Raw genomic sequence first — 12822 nt, 5'->3', positions numbered from 1 at the left:
TTTAGCTCTAAACAACACCGCGATGGATTTGAAATGAATCAAACAAGATGTCAGCTTTAATTTGAGGCTATTTCCATCCAAATCGGCTAAACGGTGTCGGTGCATATATGTGCTAACTGGCGTGAACACTGTCGACTCTTTGCTAAATCTGAAAGAAACCCCCCCCCAAAAAGTTGCGCACCTTATGAATTGAACAGGACACATGCGGACTGAACTGAAAGCGTCCAACCGTTTGGTTTTCATCAGTATGTTGATTTTATTGGCATGCCGCTCCCCTTACGTAGCTCTATGCGCACAAAAAAACAAAAAAGAAAAAGAAATGACACCACAAAATAATTGATTGCAAATTATTTTGTCGACCCCAAGTTACGCACAATTAGCGTATTTTTGGGAGAAATCTTCCAAAATGAGCAGAATTCCCTGGACTCAAAACACAGAATGTGGTGTTGTTTGGAGACATTGCGGTACTTGTATAGCGCCAGTATAGCGCGCAATCCTACAAATGATACAACAACATGATTTATTGACATTTTTGACCCCGGTTTGAGAGCCGCAAGTCTCGGCGACTCAAGTGAGGTGACATCAAATGGGAGTGGAGAATCCGGCTGACAGACAGACAGACAGACAGATGGAATAACTGGAAGATACTTTATGAGAGAGTCATGTCACGTGAACCCAGGGAATGAAGGGGGAAAAGGTGGTGGGCACAGACCTCTGACTTGTTGCTCCAAACTGAGGATGACTGCCACCGCCTGATGGAGGATGAGCAGTTTGGTCTGAGGCTTCTCGCTCTTCAGGTGCAGCTGGCACATGCGACCCAGCTCCTTGAAGGCCTCGTTGATGTCCCGCACCCGCAAGCGTTCCCGGGCGTTGTTGGCCATCCTCCGCTCTCGCTCCCGTTCCGCCTTTTGCTCGGGATTCAGGTCTTCGTCCTCTGTGAGACTGCGGGGTGCACGCAAAAACACTTTAAAGGGGCGCTCGACTTGATTAGAATGAGTCAGTAAAAGTCCAACTATTTCCTCAAATATACCAATGCTCGCTATATGGACACAAGTATTGCTGCATTGGTACACTGGCTATTACAGTACAACTACAAAAGGAAGCAAAATATCAAGTTGAAGCACTTTATCTTACCAAGTGTATCGGTACGATAAAGAGGAAAGATTCACGGAGGAATAGAAGGTTGATTCATATACTTTGCCAATATATTAGCAGACAAAGAGAGAGGAGACTTTTTCATATGAAGTCACTTATTGGCGTCCGTGCATTACACCGTATTCAAATTCATATTTGTATCGCATAAAAAGTACAATAGTGCAATAACAATAGTTATTCTAACTTTCAATTATCATTATTATTACTTATTATATTGTCCAAAGATAATGATATGAACAGAAATATTACCTTAGTTTTGTCAATAACTCTTGATGATCAAATGGATTCTCATCAGTATGATGATTGGTTCCCTCATAAAATAGAATTGATAAATACATTTTGGGTCCAAAAGAACGGTCTACTCATTGTTTGAATATATATATATATATATATATATCTCAAAGGCTACTAAAACATCGGAACTTTATTTGGGGTTACCCGATGAGCTTGAATGCGATTGATTCATTCCCAGTTAACAGCAGGATACGCACACTTGCGCAAGCACAATATCTTCGTTGTTGATTTTCAAGTTGGACAGGTTAGCGGTCACACTAAGCATTTATCTTGGTCACTCTTTTCTTTCCCAAAAACCTGGCATTCGAACAGGGGTGTGTTAACGTTTTAAGATTTGTGTGTGTGCGTGCCCTGCGATTGGCTGGCGACCAGTCCAGGGTGTGCCCTGCCTGTCCCCTGAAGTAGTTTCGATAAGCTTGACCTCACTCACAAGCCTAATGAGGATAAGCTGTACAGGAAGAATCTAGTCGCTATTTGAATTCACCCCCAAAAATCGGAAAATAAAACTTCTTATTCTGACATAAGAAGTCATCCGGCCACGTCCTTGTTTACTTCCGGCACGGCCGATTTACTGCGCGTGCGCAGTTGTCCCATTCCTGCCGTTCGCCCTAACGCATAATACGGAACGTATCATGGAGCCGTCTCGAGCTGCGACAAAAATCTCCGCGGAACGAACCGTCACTTGAAAAAAATTACCCGACGATTAATTCGACGATTGACGAGAGCTACTGCTAACGAGCAGCTGAGACCTACAAAACATATCATTAAAAAATGAAACATTGTTGCCCGGAGACTGCGTTCTTACCTTGTGCGTGTGCCAGCGCGAGGTGTTTTCAGGCCGTCACTCTCATCATCCGACTTGTCATCAGCAGAGAGGGAATCATTCGTGTCATCTTTGTCCTGTTTCTCCACCTTCAGCGCCAAAGCAGTAGCCACCTGACCAGCCAAGCCTGGGGGGGGGGGGGGGGGGGGGCGTGTGGTGAGAAAAAGGTCAGGTAAGGTCAGCCGCCGATCAGCCATAAAATGTGCAGGGAGCATCAGACCTCTGAATGCTTCCACTTGATGGTTGAGTTCTGCGCCGGACGTGGAGCCGCTGCTCGGCAGGCCTCCGTGGCTGTTCGGATTAGCGGCGTCATCGGCATGGGAAGAACCCTGCAACAAAAACAGGAGGCGCATCGTCATGACGGGAAGTTGAAAAGAATATCCACAAAAGGCCAAACATCAAAAAAGATGAACCTTGAAAAGAAATGCTTCTGGAATTTAGAGTGGGAAATGCCTGCAGAATAGGAGAAATGTATAAAATTGGAGGTGAGGAGAGGTCGGGGGGTCGTGTCCGGGCTCTGTATATGTTCGCCGCCTACAACACACGCAGCCGCCGACGCCCGCGTCACTGGGCAAAGCAGACCCTGTCAGTACAGTAGCACAAGAGGCTGGCAACACCTCGCATCAACGTGTTATCGGGTTTAATAACGCAAAAGCAATTCTTATCCAATGATTCGACTGATCTACGGGCGAATTGGTAGAACGCATAGGGGGAAAAAAACTCGATGGCTGCAAATACATTCGAATGTGACCTTTCTGCACACAAATCTGCGCTGACAGTTGAACAAACTATAAATTCGATGTACCCACATGGGACGTCATTATCTTACAATGTCGTTCATCATTCCAAACAATATGAGACGGTTTACTCATGACTGTCTTTAACCACAGCCAAGACTCTTTCTGGCGTCTATTTTGAGATTTCTTTGGATGTTCAAAAGACGTCAAACTAAACTGACTCCCTGGTTGCGACATGTCACTGTTATTGCGTACGCATTCCGAAGTGAAAAAGGGTCAACACCCAGCATATAGTGCCGCAGTCTCCATTCTTTCAGATGTTCGCCACATGTTTTCAAAGTTCTTTCACTTCTCTTTCTTCTTCCGAGGTAATGCAGGGAAAAATGGATGTCCCTGCTAAATGTTTATTTATGTAATCCCCCTGTCACCGTTGGCCTCTGTTAACCCCTTTACCCCCCGAAAGCCTCCCCTTCTTCGGTGCTACACTAATCGTTGCTGTGCTCTCAACAGGTGCCCGAACAAGTCTTTGTGCGCGGGAGGGGAGGGAGGGAGGGAGGAGAGGGAGGGGAGGGAGGGAGGGAGGGAGGGGAGGGAGGGGAACGCTGGGTTTCTGGCCAGAAAAGAAAGCTGCCGTTTTCATGGCTGGGCCTGATTATCATACAGCTGACGAGGCACGGGGTGCGGACACACGTTTCAACCGTTCGGATTTCCTTGCTTGTTAAAAAGAAGCAATGAAAAGGCGGTTGGGGGGGGGGGGGGTCTGTCATCCAGACTAAAAGCCCGTGGTTGTGTCAAGGTCGGTGAGCCCGTTTGATGGGAGCTCTTCCCGCACAGGAAGCACTGCGCGAGTGCAAACACGGCATGTCCTATCTATCTGGGAGGCACGGGCGCTCAACGTCACTGCATAAGAACAATCACAGCAAAATCAATTGACGACCGAAACATTTCATATTGTGCAAAAAAAAACAAAAAAAACTTGAAAGGTTCCAAATGATTCATTCATCCGCTCTCAACACAGGAGCAGGTTTCCCATGCTTTTGATCTCGGTAGAAATTGGAGATCGTGTATGTCTGGACTGTACGTGTGTGTGTGTGTAAGTATTTGTACTTTTACTCGCTCTGAAGAACAAACGGTTATCGTTGTATCCCGAGTAGAAATGAGCAAAAAAAGTTGTGTTTGGCCAAAGTGGTCGGATAGCAGTCATTTCGAAAGAGAAAGATTATTTGTCCTTGTGCAAATTCTTACAGTATTTTTCCACTTTCTTGATTAATTTGCAGGCAAACGATACCCATGAACAAAAATACAAATTCATTTTTATTTCAAAATTAGCCAAGTTCCAATTCCTTTTGGATCACTTCACTTTATGTAAAGGAAGGTGTGGTAACAGAGAAAAGAATGATGATCAGTGGCATAAAACAATCATGAGCATTCTATATTTGGGGAGGAATCCATTTTGCCAGGAGAGCTTTTCATAAAGCTGAATATTTGTACACTGTCTCACTTTCATTTCTACTGTAGCGATTGTACAAATGTTGATATCAATTGATATCAGAATCAGAATCCTTTTTATTTTGCCAAGTATGTCCAAAAAACACGCAAGGAATTTGCCTCCGGTAAGACGATTTCAAATGTCTCTTCTCTTCCACCGTAGAGTACGAATGCGGCGAAACGCCAGCAAAATAGGTTTGTATAACTTGGTGTACTTTCTTCAGATGGTGATGAATTCTTTCTGAGCGGGTGGCAGTAGTAAGAGGCAAAAAAAAAAGCATTTCAAACATCTTCATTAACGGGAGAGGAAAATGAACATCTTAATCAGGCCTTCGTACCATTGCTGCCGTCCGACTGGGAGCCGACGCCGAGGCGGGGAAACTTGCTCCGATGGCTGCGAGTTGGCCATTTTGGGCCTGTCCCAGCAGACTGTGGATGTCGCTGGGTAGACTGGCGGTGGAGCCCACTGCGTGGTTCCTCAAAACAAGGATGGCGTCGTCCAGTCGGTCGAGACGATCCTCCATTCGAGACTGAGGGGAGCGGAGGGATCGGAGAGGAGAAGAAGAAGGACACAGCGGCTTAGTATAAGCATATTAGGGCCGGAAATTGAAAACACTGATCGGATGGCGTGGACTTGAAAAGTGAAGATAAAGACAATTCTTATGCATGATCACAAGAGCTCCAAACAGCAACAAATACACACTTGTTTGTGTGAAAGCGAACAACAATCACAGGGAGTGGATTCAGAGCGGCGCTGAAGCAGATTCTGCCATGCTAATCGGACAACGTAACAATGGCGACAAAACGAAAACCAAAAAAAAAGGACAATTGAATGTCGAGGTCATGAAGCAAGTATGGAACATGGAATAGCCAACATCGATCGGAAGTACCTCGCAGACATCCTTTAAGAAAGACATGGCATCCTGAAGATGCTCATGTAACTGTTGATGAACTCTGTTTTTCTGCCAAAGTCCCAAAAAATAAGAATAGGATTAACAAAGAGCGTAAATACACTGGGGGGGAGAGAGAGAGAGAGAGAGAGAGATCTTAAGAAGCAACAACAGGATTTGCAGACAGGAATACATCTGCTGACCAATCGGTTTGTGAAGATGAAAGTGTTTTGTTGTTGTGTGCTTTTCGAATACTTCCCATGACATTGGCGGTTACCTCATTCATTTTCAGCTCCACAGTCGATTCCCAACTCCATCCCGGAGCGACGCGACCCAAAGCCATCTGTGGCGCGGCGCACAGGGTTGGGCAACTCCGCTCAATGAGTTTTGAGTACGATTCAAAGTTGGAATTGCCGGTGAACGCTGTTGCAACATCACTCAGACACTCGGTCACAAATGAATGCACATCCGCTTTTGCACAAAAGTCTCTCCATTTTGTGTACCGCAGTCTATACCGGCTGCCTTTGAGCGGACGACACCCTGAACCGGTCGCCAGTCAGTCGCAGGACTTATGCATGGCCGCGGACGATCGAATGATTGCGCTCACGGTCACGTCGTCACTGAGTGATTTTTTTTTTTTTTAGCGATTTCTACTTCAATTGCGTTCGGGTGCGGCGGGCCTAATTTGTACTCCAGTAACCAAAGTGATACATACACCCGTATTTGCTTGCTGTTGGACTACAATAAAAGATTACGGCCTTTTGGATCCGATGCTTTACATATATAGTTCTAAGTCATGTGGAGCAAGTGGAAACTTGCTCGCTCACAGTGTAGTCCTATCATTGTGCCATGTGACCAAGAGGTCAATCCATTCGCCATTCGTCATTTGACCCGTAATATAATCCTCAAGCGGCACGTTGAGACAGTTGCTCAGCCCCGATTGGAGAAGTCGCGGATGGGGCTTTCCAAACTCCGGAGTCAATTATAACTCAGCGACTTGGAACATTTGACCCGTACTTTTATTTTGAATCGATTGAGAAAAAAAAAGGTCGACAGCATGGCGGCAAAGGAATCCTGGAGAAGCAGCTCTGCATGCGGCTGCTCGCAGCTCCTTGAATTAAACCACCCGCCGCCAACTGTCCACCCTCGACGAGGAGACAGATGGCAAGTCCTAAGGGACAGGTATTGTTCAGTTATCCTTGACCTTCCACTTTATCCTTTGCAAACATTTGCAGGAAATCTCATTGTCACGATAACTCAACCAAAGTGAGCGACCGTAAATGGAAAAGAAAAGAAAAGAAAAAAAAAAAAAAAGCTTACCAGTGAGTGAAGTGAGTTCTCATAATTTGGAGACGAAGGGGTCTGTCCGCTAGGACGAGGCCACTGGTTGGTACCTAACAAAGAGACAGAGGTGCACTGTAGGTCAATCCCCCCTTTATACAGCCGCTCCGTTTTTGGGGGGGGAAATCAACATAGCTGACGGCCGACACAACGGCTAATAACTGTCAGAACACGCCGACGTGCCGATGTCCTGGTGTCAGGAGATATTTCTGTCATTCAGGACAAGATTACGTCTCCTTCCTGATGGCTGAGCAGTATCCCGACGCTCCCACTTCCATCTCCGGCTTGCGAGGCAGGAGACGAACAAATCGGATTTGTGACACCATTCCTTCCCGCCTCTTGAAACAAACCGGAGGGTTCGAACATGAACATTTGTAAATGTCAATTTTCCATCTGACGACTGGCGACGTGTCCATCGATAAAGTTCATACACAACATTGCTGTTGGGCGCAATTTTTCGCATCAGACAAACGCCATCTCGCCAAATGCAGCGTCGCTCAGGTCGGCATGATAGCTGATATTGCTATCATTTCCCATTGCGCGCATCAACACAACGCCACCCCGTAATCGTGTTCAGCAATTTAACACACAAATCTCGAATTCCTGACGCTTTCGTTCATTCAAATGGTAGCGCATGGCGCCGGCGACAGCCAACCCGCGCGGCCAGACAAAGAGCCTCCACAAAAGCGGACGTCTGTGGTTGCATCATCTTCCCAAACTTGCTGCAACAAATGAAAAGATGAGCTGACGGAGCAGCGTCAGAGGCACAAACTCATTCGTGGCTGCCATGCTTCCTTACGCACCGTATACATTTTTGTTTGCTTTGCATCAAAAAATCTCTATTTGAACTCCTTATTTTTGAAAAACAGCCACACTTTCAATCTCGAGGCGACGTAACGCCGCACGGCTCCCACATTGCAACAAAAAGGTTGTTTGAAACACATGAAGTTGCGTAATAATGCGTAAAAATAACAGACAGAGCAATAGGACCGATTTGTGAAAAAATAGGAAATTGCGCGTTTTCCAACCAACAGCGACAATAAGCTTGTGTTGCTTTCTTTACTCATTTTAGTATGAGGTACTTTCAATTGAATATGATCTATATCGTGTCAATTCAATATTGGATTGACACGATATTTATTTAATTGCGGCACAAAACGACACTCCAGGTATATTAGAATTACATTTGGCCAGCAAATGTTCCCAAAGCTTTTTGTGCATATCCCCTTTTTCCTGTGGCACAATGAGCCAAGACAATATACAATCCTAACAATAACATACTTTGACAACTCCTCCAGGTTATTTTGAAGAAATATGGCCTTACAGCCCTTTCCAGTTGTGTGGTGTCCGATGGAATATTGCCAAAGCGAGTCCTTCATTTCTAAGATGGTAAGTATGACGTTACAGCACATTTCAGAAAGGCCCTTTTTTATTTCTTTTTGGGAAATTGATCATGGAGGAAGTGAAGTATGGATTTCGCTTCTAAAGAGACCGATGCCTTGTTTCTGCTTACACAACAATGGGTCACAAAAACAGCCAGAAAATTCTGAAATGAAGATTTGGTATGAGCCGTGCCCCCCCCCAAAAAAAGAAAGGATCCTTTCAAAAAGCTTCAAACTTGTTTTCCTTCAATTGTTCCAGTGAAAGTCACAGTTCACATGTAGCCCTCTGTCATCAATTGGCATAAAAGACCCCAGAAGAAAGGATGAAAAGAACTTGTTTCGCTCCATCTTGTTGCCAGATGAGCGAGACATGAACTTCACATGCCTCCACCGGCTGACAGCTAGAAACTAAAAGAAAAAGCGAGACAAACTGCAGGAACATCTCATGATTAATGCCCACTATCTCGGTGCCACACTAATGACGAATGGGTTTCGCACTCAATGTGAAATTGTGTCTAGATTTGCGCGAAATCGTTCTCTTACTAACCTGACAAAATGCGAAAAAACAGTGAAATCTTCATTTGACCGTCTTTGCTCGTATTTAATGCTACTGGTATTCTTTTTGGAACCAGGTCAAAAAGGTGAGTCTTTCACCCGTTGGCGGCGACTTTCGACAGCTCTGCGTGTGTGGGAACAGCTGTCCGCAAAGGGCAGGGCAACAGCTGAGGATGGGGGGGGGGGGGGGGGGGGGGGGGGGGGGGGGGGGGGGGGGGGGGGGGGGGGGGGGGGGGGGGGGGGCATAGGTAGACACAGCTGTCGCCAGTCCGTTAGCGTACTTGACACAACTGTCCATTAAAATAAACACACTGGGCTTCCCGCTTGGTGTCTCCCATTCCCCCCCCCCCCCCCCCCCCCCCCTGCATGACTGCCTCTCGCCTCCTAATACGTCTGAAGGCTCCACCTGAGTTTTTTCAATGTTTGCATGTCGTACATCCCTGCGGGCTCCAGTCGTCGACAATTTCAAAATGATTTCAACGAGCCGATTCCAAAACAGCGCTGTGACGTTAAACTAGACCCACGAGCAACTTTTTCAAAAGCTCTACAATGTTCCGCTTAGACCCCCCCCCCCCCCCCCCCCCGACAAAAATACAAATAAACAAATAAATAAAAAATGAAAAGCTTTTCATCGATGTAATTCAAAACCACTTCAAACAAATCTTTTTAAATCCTTAAGCAGCTCAAAAGCCATGGCCTCGGTCCTTTTCATTTCCATTGTTGTTCCGGGGCTTGTCATTAACATTTCAATCACTTCCAAAACAAAAAATCAATGTTATACAAACAAACAGATGCGTGTCAGCAAGCCTTAGATTGAGGAACATGAAAGCTCTACGCAAAAGAAGCTCTGCGGGTTGTGCGGCTGGAAAGGATAGCGGACAGTCGGGTACTGATTGAAGATGCGTAGAAGCTGTCGTCAACCTCGCGCAAGTCGTCCCGGCAAGGAGCGCCGATTGAGAGCGGCCGGCTCGGAAATCTGCCGGATACCCTCTGCTCTCTTTGTTGTACGCGTTCACAAGAAACATTTGATCCAAACTGGCTACGACAAGTGCAGTGACTCAGACCGAGCAGCTACGTTCTTCGGCCCGCGCGCCGCAGATGAGCTCACGCCGCGAGAATCGGGTTTTACCTGGTCTTCCGGACGGAGCGCCGGCAGCCGTGACGACGGTCCCTGATGAGCCGGCGCCTGCTGCGGCCGTGAGAGGCGAGGGGGAACCCGCGGGCGTGGACGGGTTGGAGGGAAAACTACTGCTCGTGCGGTCGGGCGAGTAAATCTGCGAGAGCGGAAAGAATGAGGCGTCGACACATTGAATTGCACGTTGCTCCGTACGTCTTCCAGCAAAAGAGAATCGTCATCAATCCATCCGGATTTGACAAGCTAAGGTGTTATAATGATGGCAACATCTCGAAACCATCATCCCTTTCACTTGTCTATAGACAAATAGACAATATTGACTCAACTCATGTTTCACTGTTCGACAACTGTTCTCTCCTTGTTATTGTGCGGAAGAACAGAAGCTTCACGTTTCGTCTCACCTTAATGTGCAAGCTTTCAGGCAATAGAACAAAGTCTACATGACTTCATGTATTTGGTCGGATTCTATTGACGATAAAAGACAATTTGCAGGAACATTACGGAATCTCAGGCTGCGATTTCTGTTCCAGTTTTACAAGGAAAAGAGATTGTGTACTGGATGAAAGCACAATCACTTCCCTGATTTTCCCCTTTTAATCAGAGGATATTGCGCTGAAATGAGAAGAGGCCGCTTGGATGGGATCCTCACTAATTAGCAGGAAAAAGCAGCATCAAAATTGAGTGGGCAGGAAACCGTTTGACTTCTCCGGAGATGATAGAATGCCCTTGTTCATAATCTCTTTCGTCAATCTTGATCTTTGGGCCTTCCTTTTTCAATCAACTTGGAGTAACAGGCTGAGCATGTAGGAGGGAAGGGGCGGAAGGGACGGACGGACGGACGGACGCAATGGCGATGGAAGCTTTTCGACACCGAGAGCTGCGTTCTTCTCTTTCCTCAACACGCTCGGACACGCAATTCGGTCGAAAACTAGCGTGGATTAATAATGCGGCCGTCGCTGCGTCAGACACAAACAAGACAACACGGATCCCCGAAATATGCATCAGTTTCACAAAAGCGAGTTGTTTATGACCAAACAATATATGGCCATTCAAAGTGAAAAGTGGTTCATTTTACTGGAACAAATGAAGCCCCGCCCCGTCATCAGTCACACTCCCGCAGGCGGCGAGGGGCCAATAAGCACGGCCAATTGAAAAGGGCGGCGGACAAAAACTACACAAAGGGAAGCCCGCGGAGTTGAGCGAACTCCCCGGTGCCCCGGCTCCGTGCACCCGCCCCCACGCTGTCCGTGTCCAACCGTGTCCATTTCACTCCAGCTTTTGTCATGCTAACATAATTGAGTCTACAAACATAAAAGACTTCAATTTGTTCTTACCGCCTCCAAACTCACATTTTCCATTGACACTAATTCAGAAAAAAAAAAAAAAAAAAATGGATTGAAATACAAATACAACTGTACATACAAAAAAATGTTGAGAAAAAAAAAATGAAGAGATTTTGCTGGATGTTATGAATTTGGGACAAGGGCTCAATCTAGCATCGGGGGGAGAGCAGAGATTCAAACATCGCATCTGAGGAGCAATTTTATCCAAATCTGCCACTCCCCCCGGTGATTAACACAACTACTACTAACTACTGTTCTCAATCTTGAACTCAAACAATGTGTAAGACAGAGACGGGTTAACGGCAATTACACTTGATTGACACAAATCCAAAAGGATAATAATACCACAATCGATTTACATCAAGGGAAAGATCGCACATCCACAGAAATCCAGCGTCATCCTATCCGATGAGCTAGCACGTCAAACAAAAGCGTCGGGGTAAATGTGCGACGGTCGCGTGGTTACAGCTCACCGAGGCTAAAGCCTTGCCAAGTGCGTCTCCGGTCTGTGAGCTTCCAGTGGCGTTCCCCCGATTTGCAGCAGCTTCAAAAGTGCAGCGTAGGAGTGAGTTAGAATTTGAAACGGAACATTCGAGCAAGCATTCGGAGCAGCATGCGCGAACTTACCCAGCGCCCCGTCCGCATTGTTGACCGACGGGGTGTGTGTTGCAGACACAAATGGTGAAGTGCTTGTGCTGCTTCTGTGGAAGCTGGACATGGGAGGAAGACTGGCATTGATGTCCGGGGAAGCAGAGTGCGCCGGGTAGTTCTGCAAATCACAATACGCAACTTTGAAACCGTTGTGTCTTCGGAGACAAGTGAAAGAGAGGGTGGGCGAGGCTCTGCAGACAAGAAGAACACTGACACAGAGCTTAAGTAATGTCGTCGCTGATAATGTCCAGACGACATATTTCAACACAACACACACACTCATTCTCATATCGTGGCGGCTGTGTTAAGAAATGCGGGCTTGGAATATGATCTCCAATATCCAAGCCCGCATCTGGAACCGAGACATAGCATCCATGTGATAGCGAAATACAATTCAACCCTTGAAGGGATCACAGCATTTTGGTAGTGCCGGTATAACCGACCACCATAATAGATGATACTGTACAAAATTGGCACCAGTGGATTGGCTTACCAGACGGTCATGCGAGTGCAGGCTGCTGTAGTTTCCCGACTGTGGCATGTGAGATGGAGATCCTGGAAGTATTCCTCCATAGCTGGCCTGACTAATCCCATTGGTTGAGTTCCAAGGGTCAGATGAACTGTGGGTACCGTCTAATGAAACAAATATATGGATGTGTTTACAGAGTGCATTTGAGTCTCAAAACAAAGGCCGTAAACCCTCAACATGGGATCATCCGCCGAGCAGGGTTTTATTTTTCACTCCTGGGGACGAAACACGACACAGCTGAGATAACAGTAAAGTAAAGCGACCAATTCATCTTTAATGTGTATAAACGGTCCTGATGATGAATGACGCACGACATGACCAAAGGGATGAGCTCAACGGCAAATGAAACTTGACTTACCAAAGAAAGTGCTCGCAAACATATTGCTGGTGGGCTTGGGAGAAGAGTAGGAGGGAGAATCTCTGTTGAAGTCCTCTGAGTTTGGAGATGGCGCGTACACCTGCGAACACAACAGAAAAGTCAATTCGTAATAAAGCGACT

General features: G+C 46.4%; 1 protein-coding gene across 1 annotated transcript in view; it reads right to left on the bottom strand.

Annotated features, from left to right (window-relative positions):
* tcf12 (transcription factor 12) overlaps positions 1–12822 on the bottom strand; it is an 88835-nt gene that overhangs the window by 6711 nt on the left and 69302 nt on the right. Inside the window, 11 exon segments of the mRNA XM_061756695.1 lie at positions 713–942; positions 2255–2399; positions 2493–2601; positions 4836–5027; positions 5388–5459; positions 6708–6781; positions 9795–9939; positions 11617–11687; positions 11771–11912; positions 12288–12427; positions 12682–12781. Of these exon segments, the coding sequence (XP_061612679.1) occupies positions 713–942; positions 2255–2399; positions 2493–2601; positions 4836–5027; positions 5388–5459; positions 6708–6781; positions 9795–9939; positions 11617–11687; positions 11771–11912; positions 12288–12427; positions 12682–12781 (1420 nt within the window).

The sequence above is a fragment of the Phyllopteryx taeniolatus genome, chromosome 2, assembly GCF_024500385.1.
Source record: "Phyllopteryx taeniolatus isolate TA_2022b chromosome 2, UOR_Ptae_1.2, whole genome shotgun sequence".
NCBI classification, from domain to species: domain Eukaryota; kingdom Metazoa; phylum Chordata; class Actinopteri; order Syngnathiformes; family Syngnathidae; genus Phyllopteryx; species Phyllopteryx taeniolatus.
Note: the sequence above shows the minus strand (reverse complement) of the source record. Positions and strands in the feature narration are given on the sequence as shown.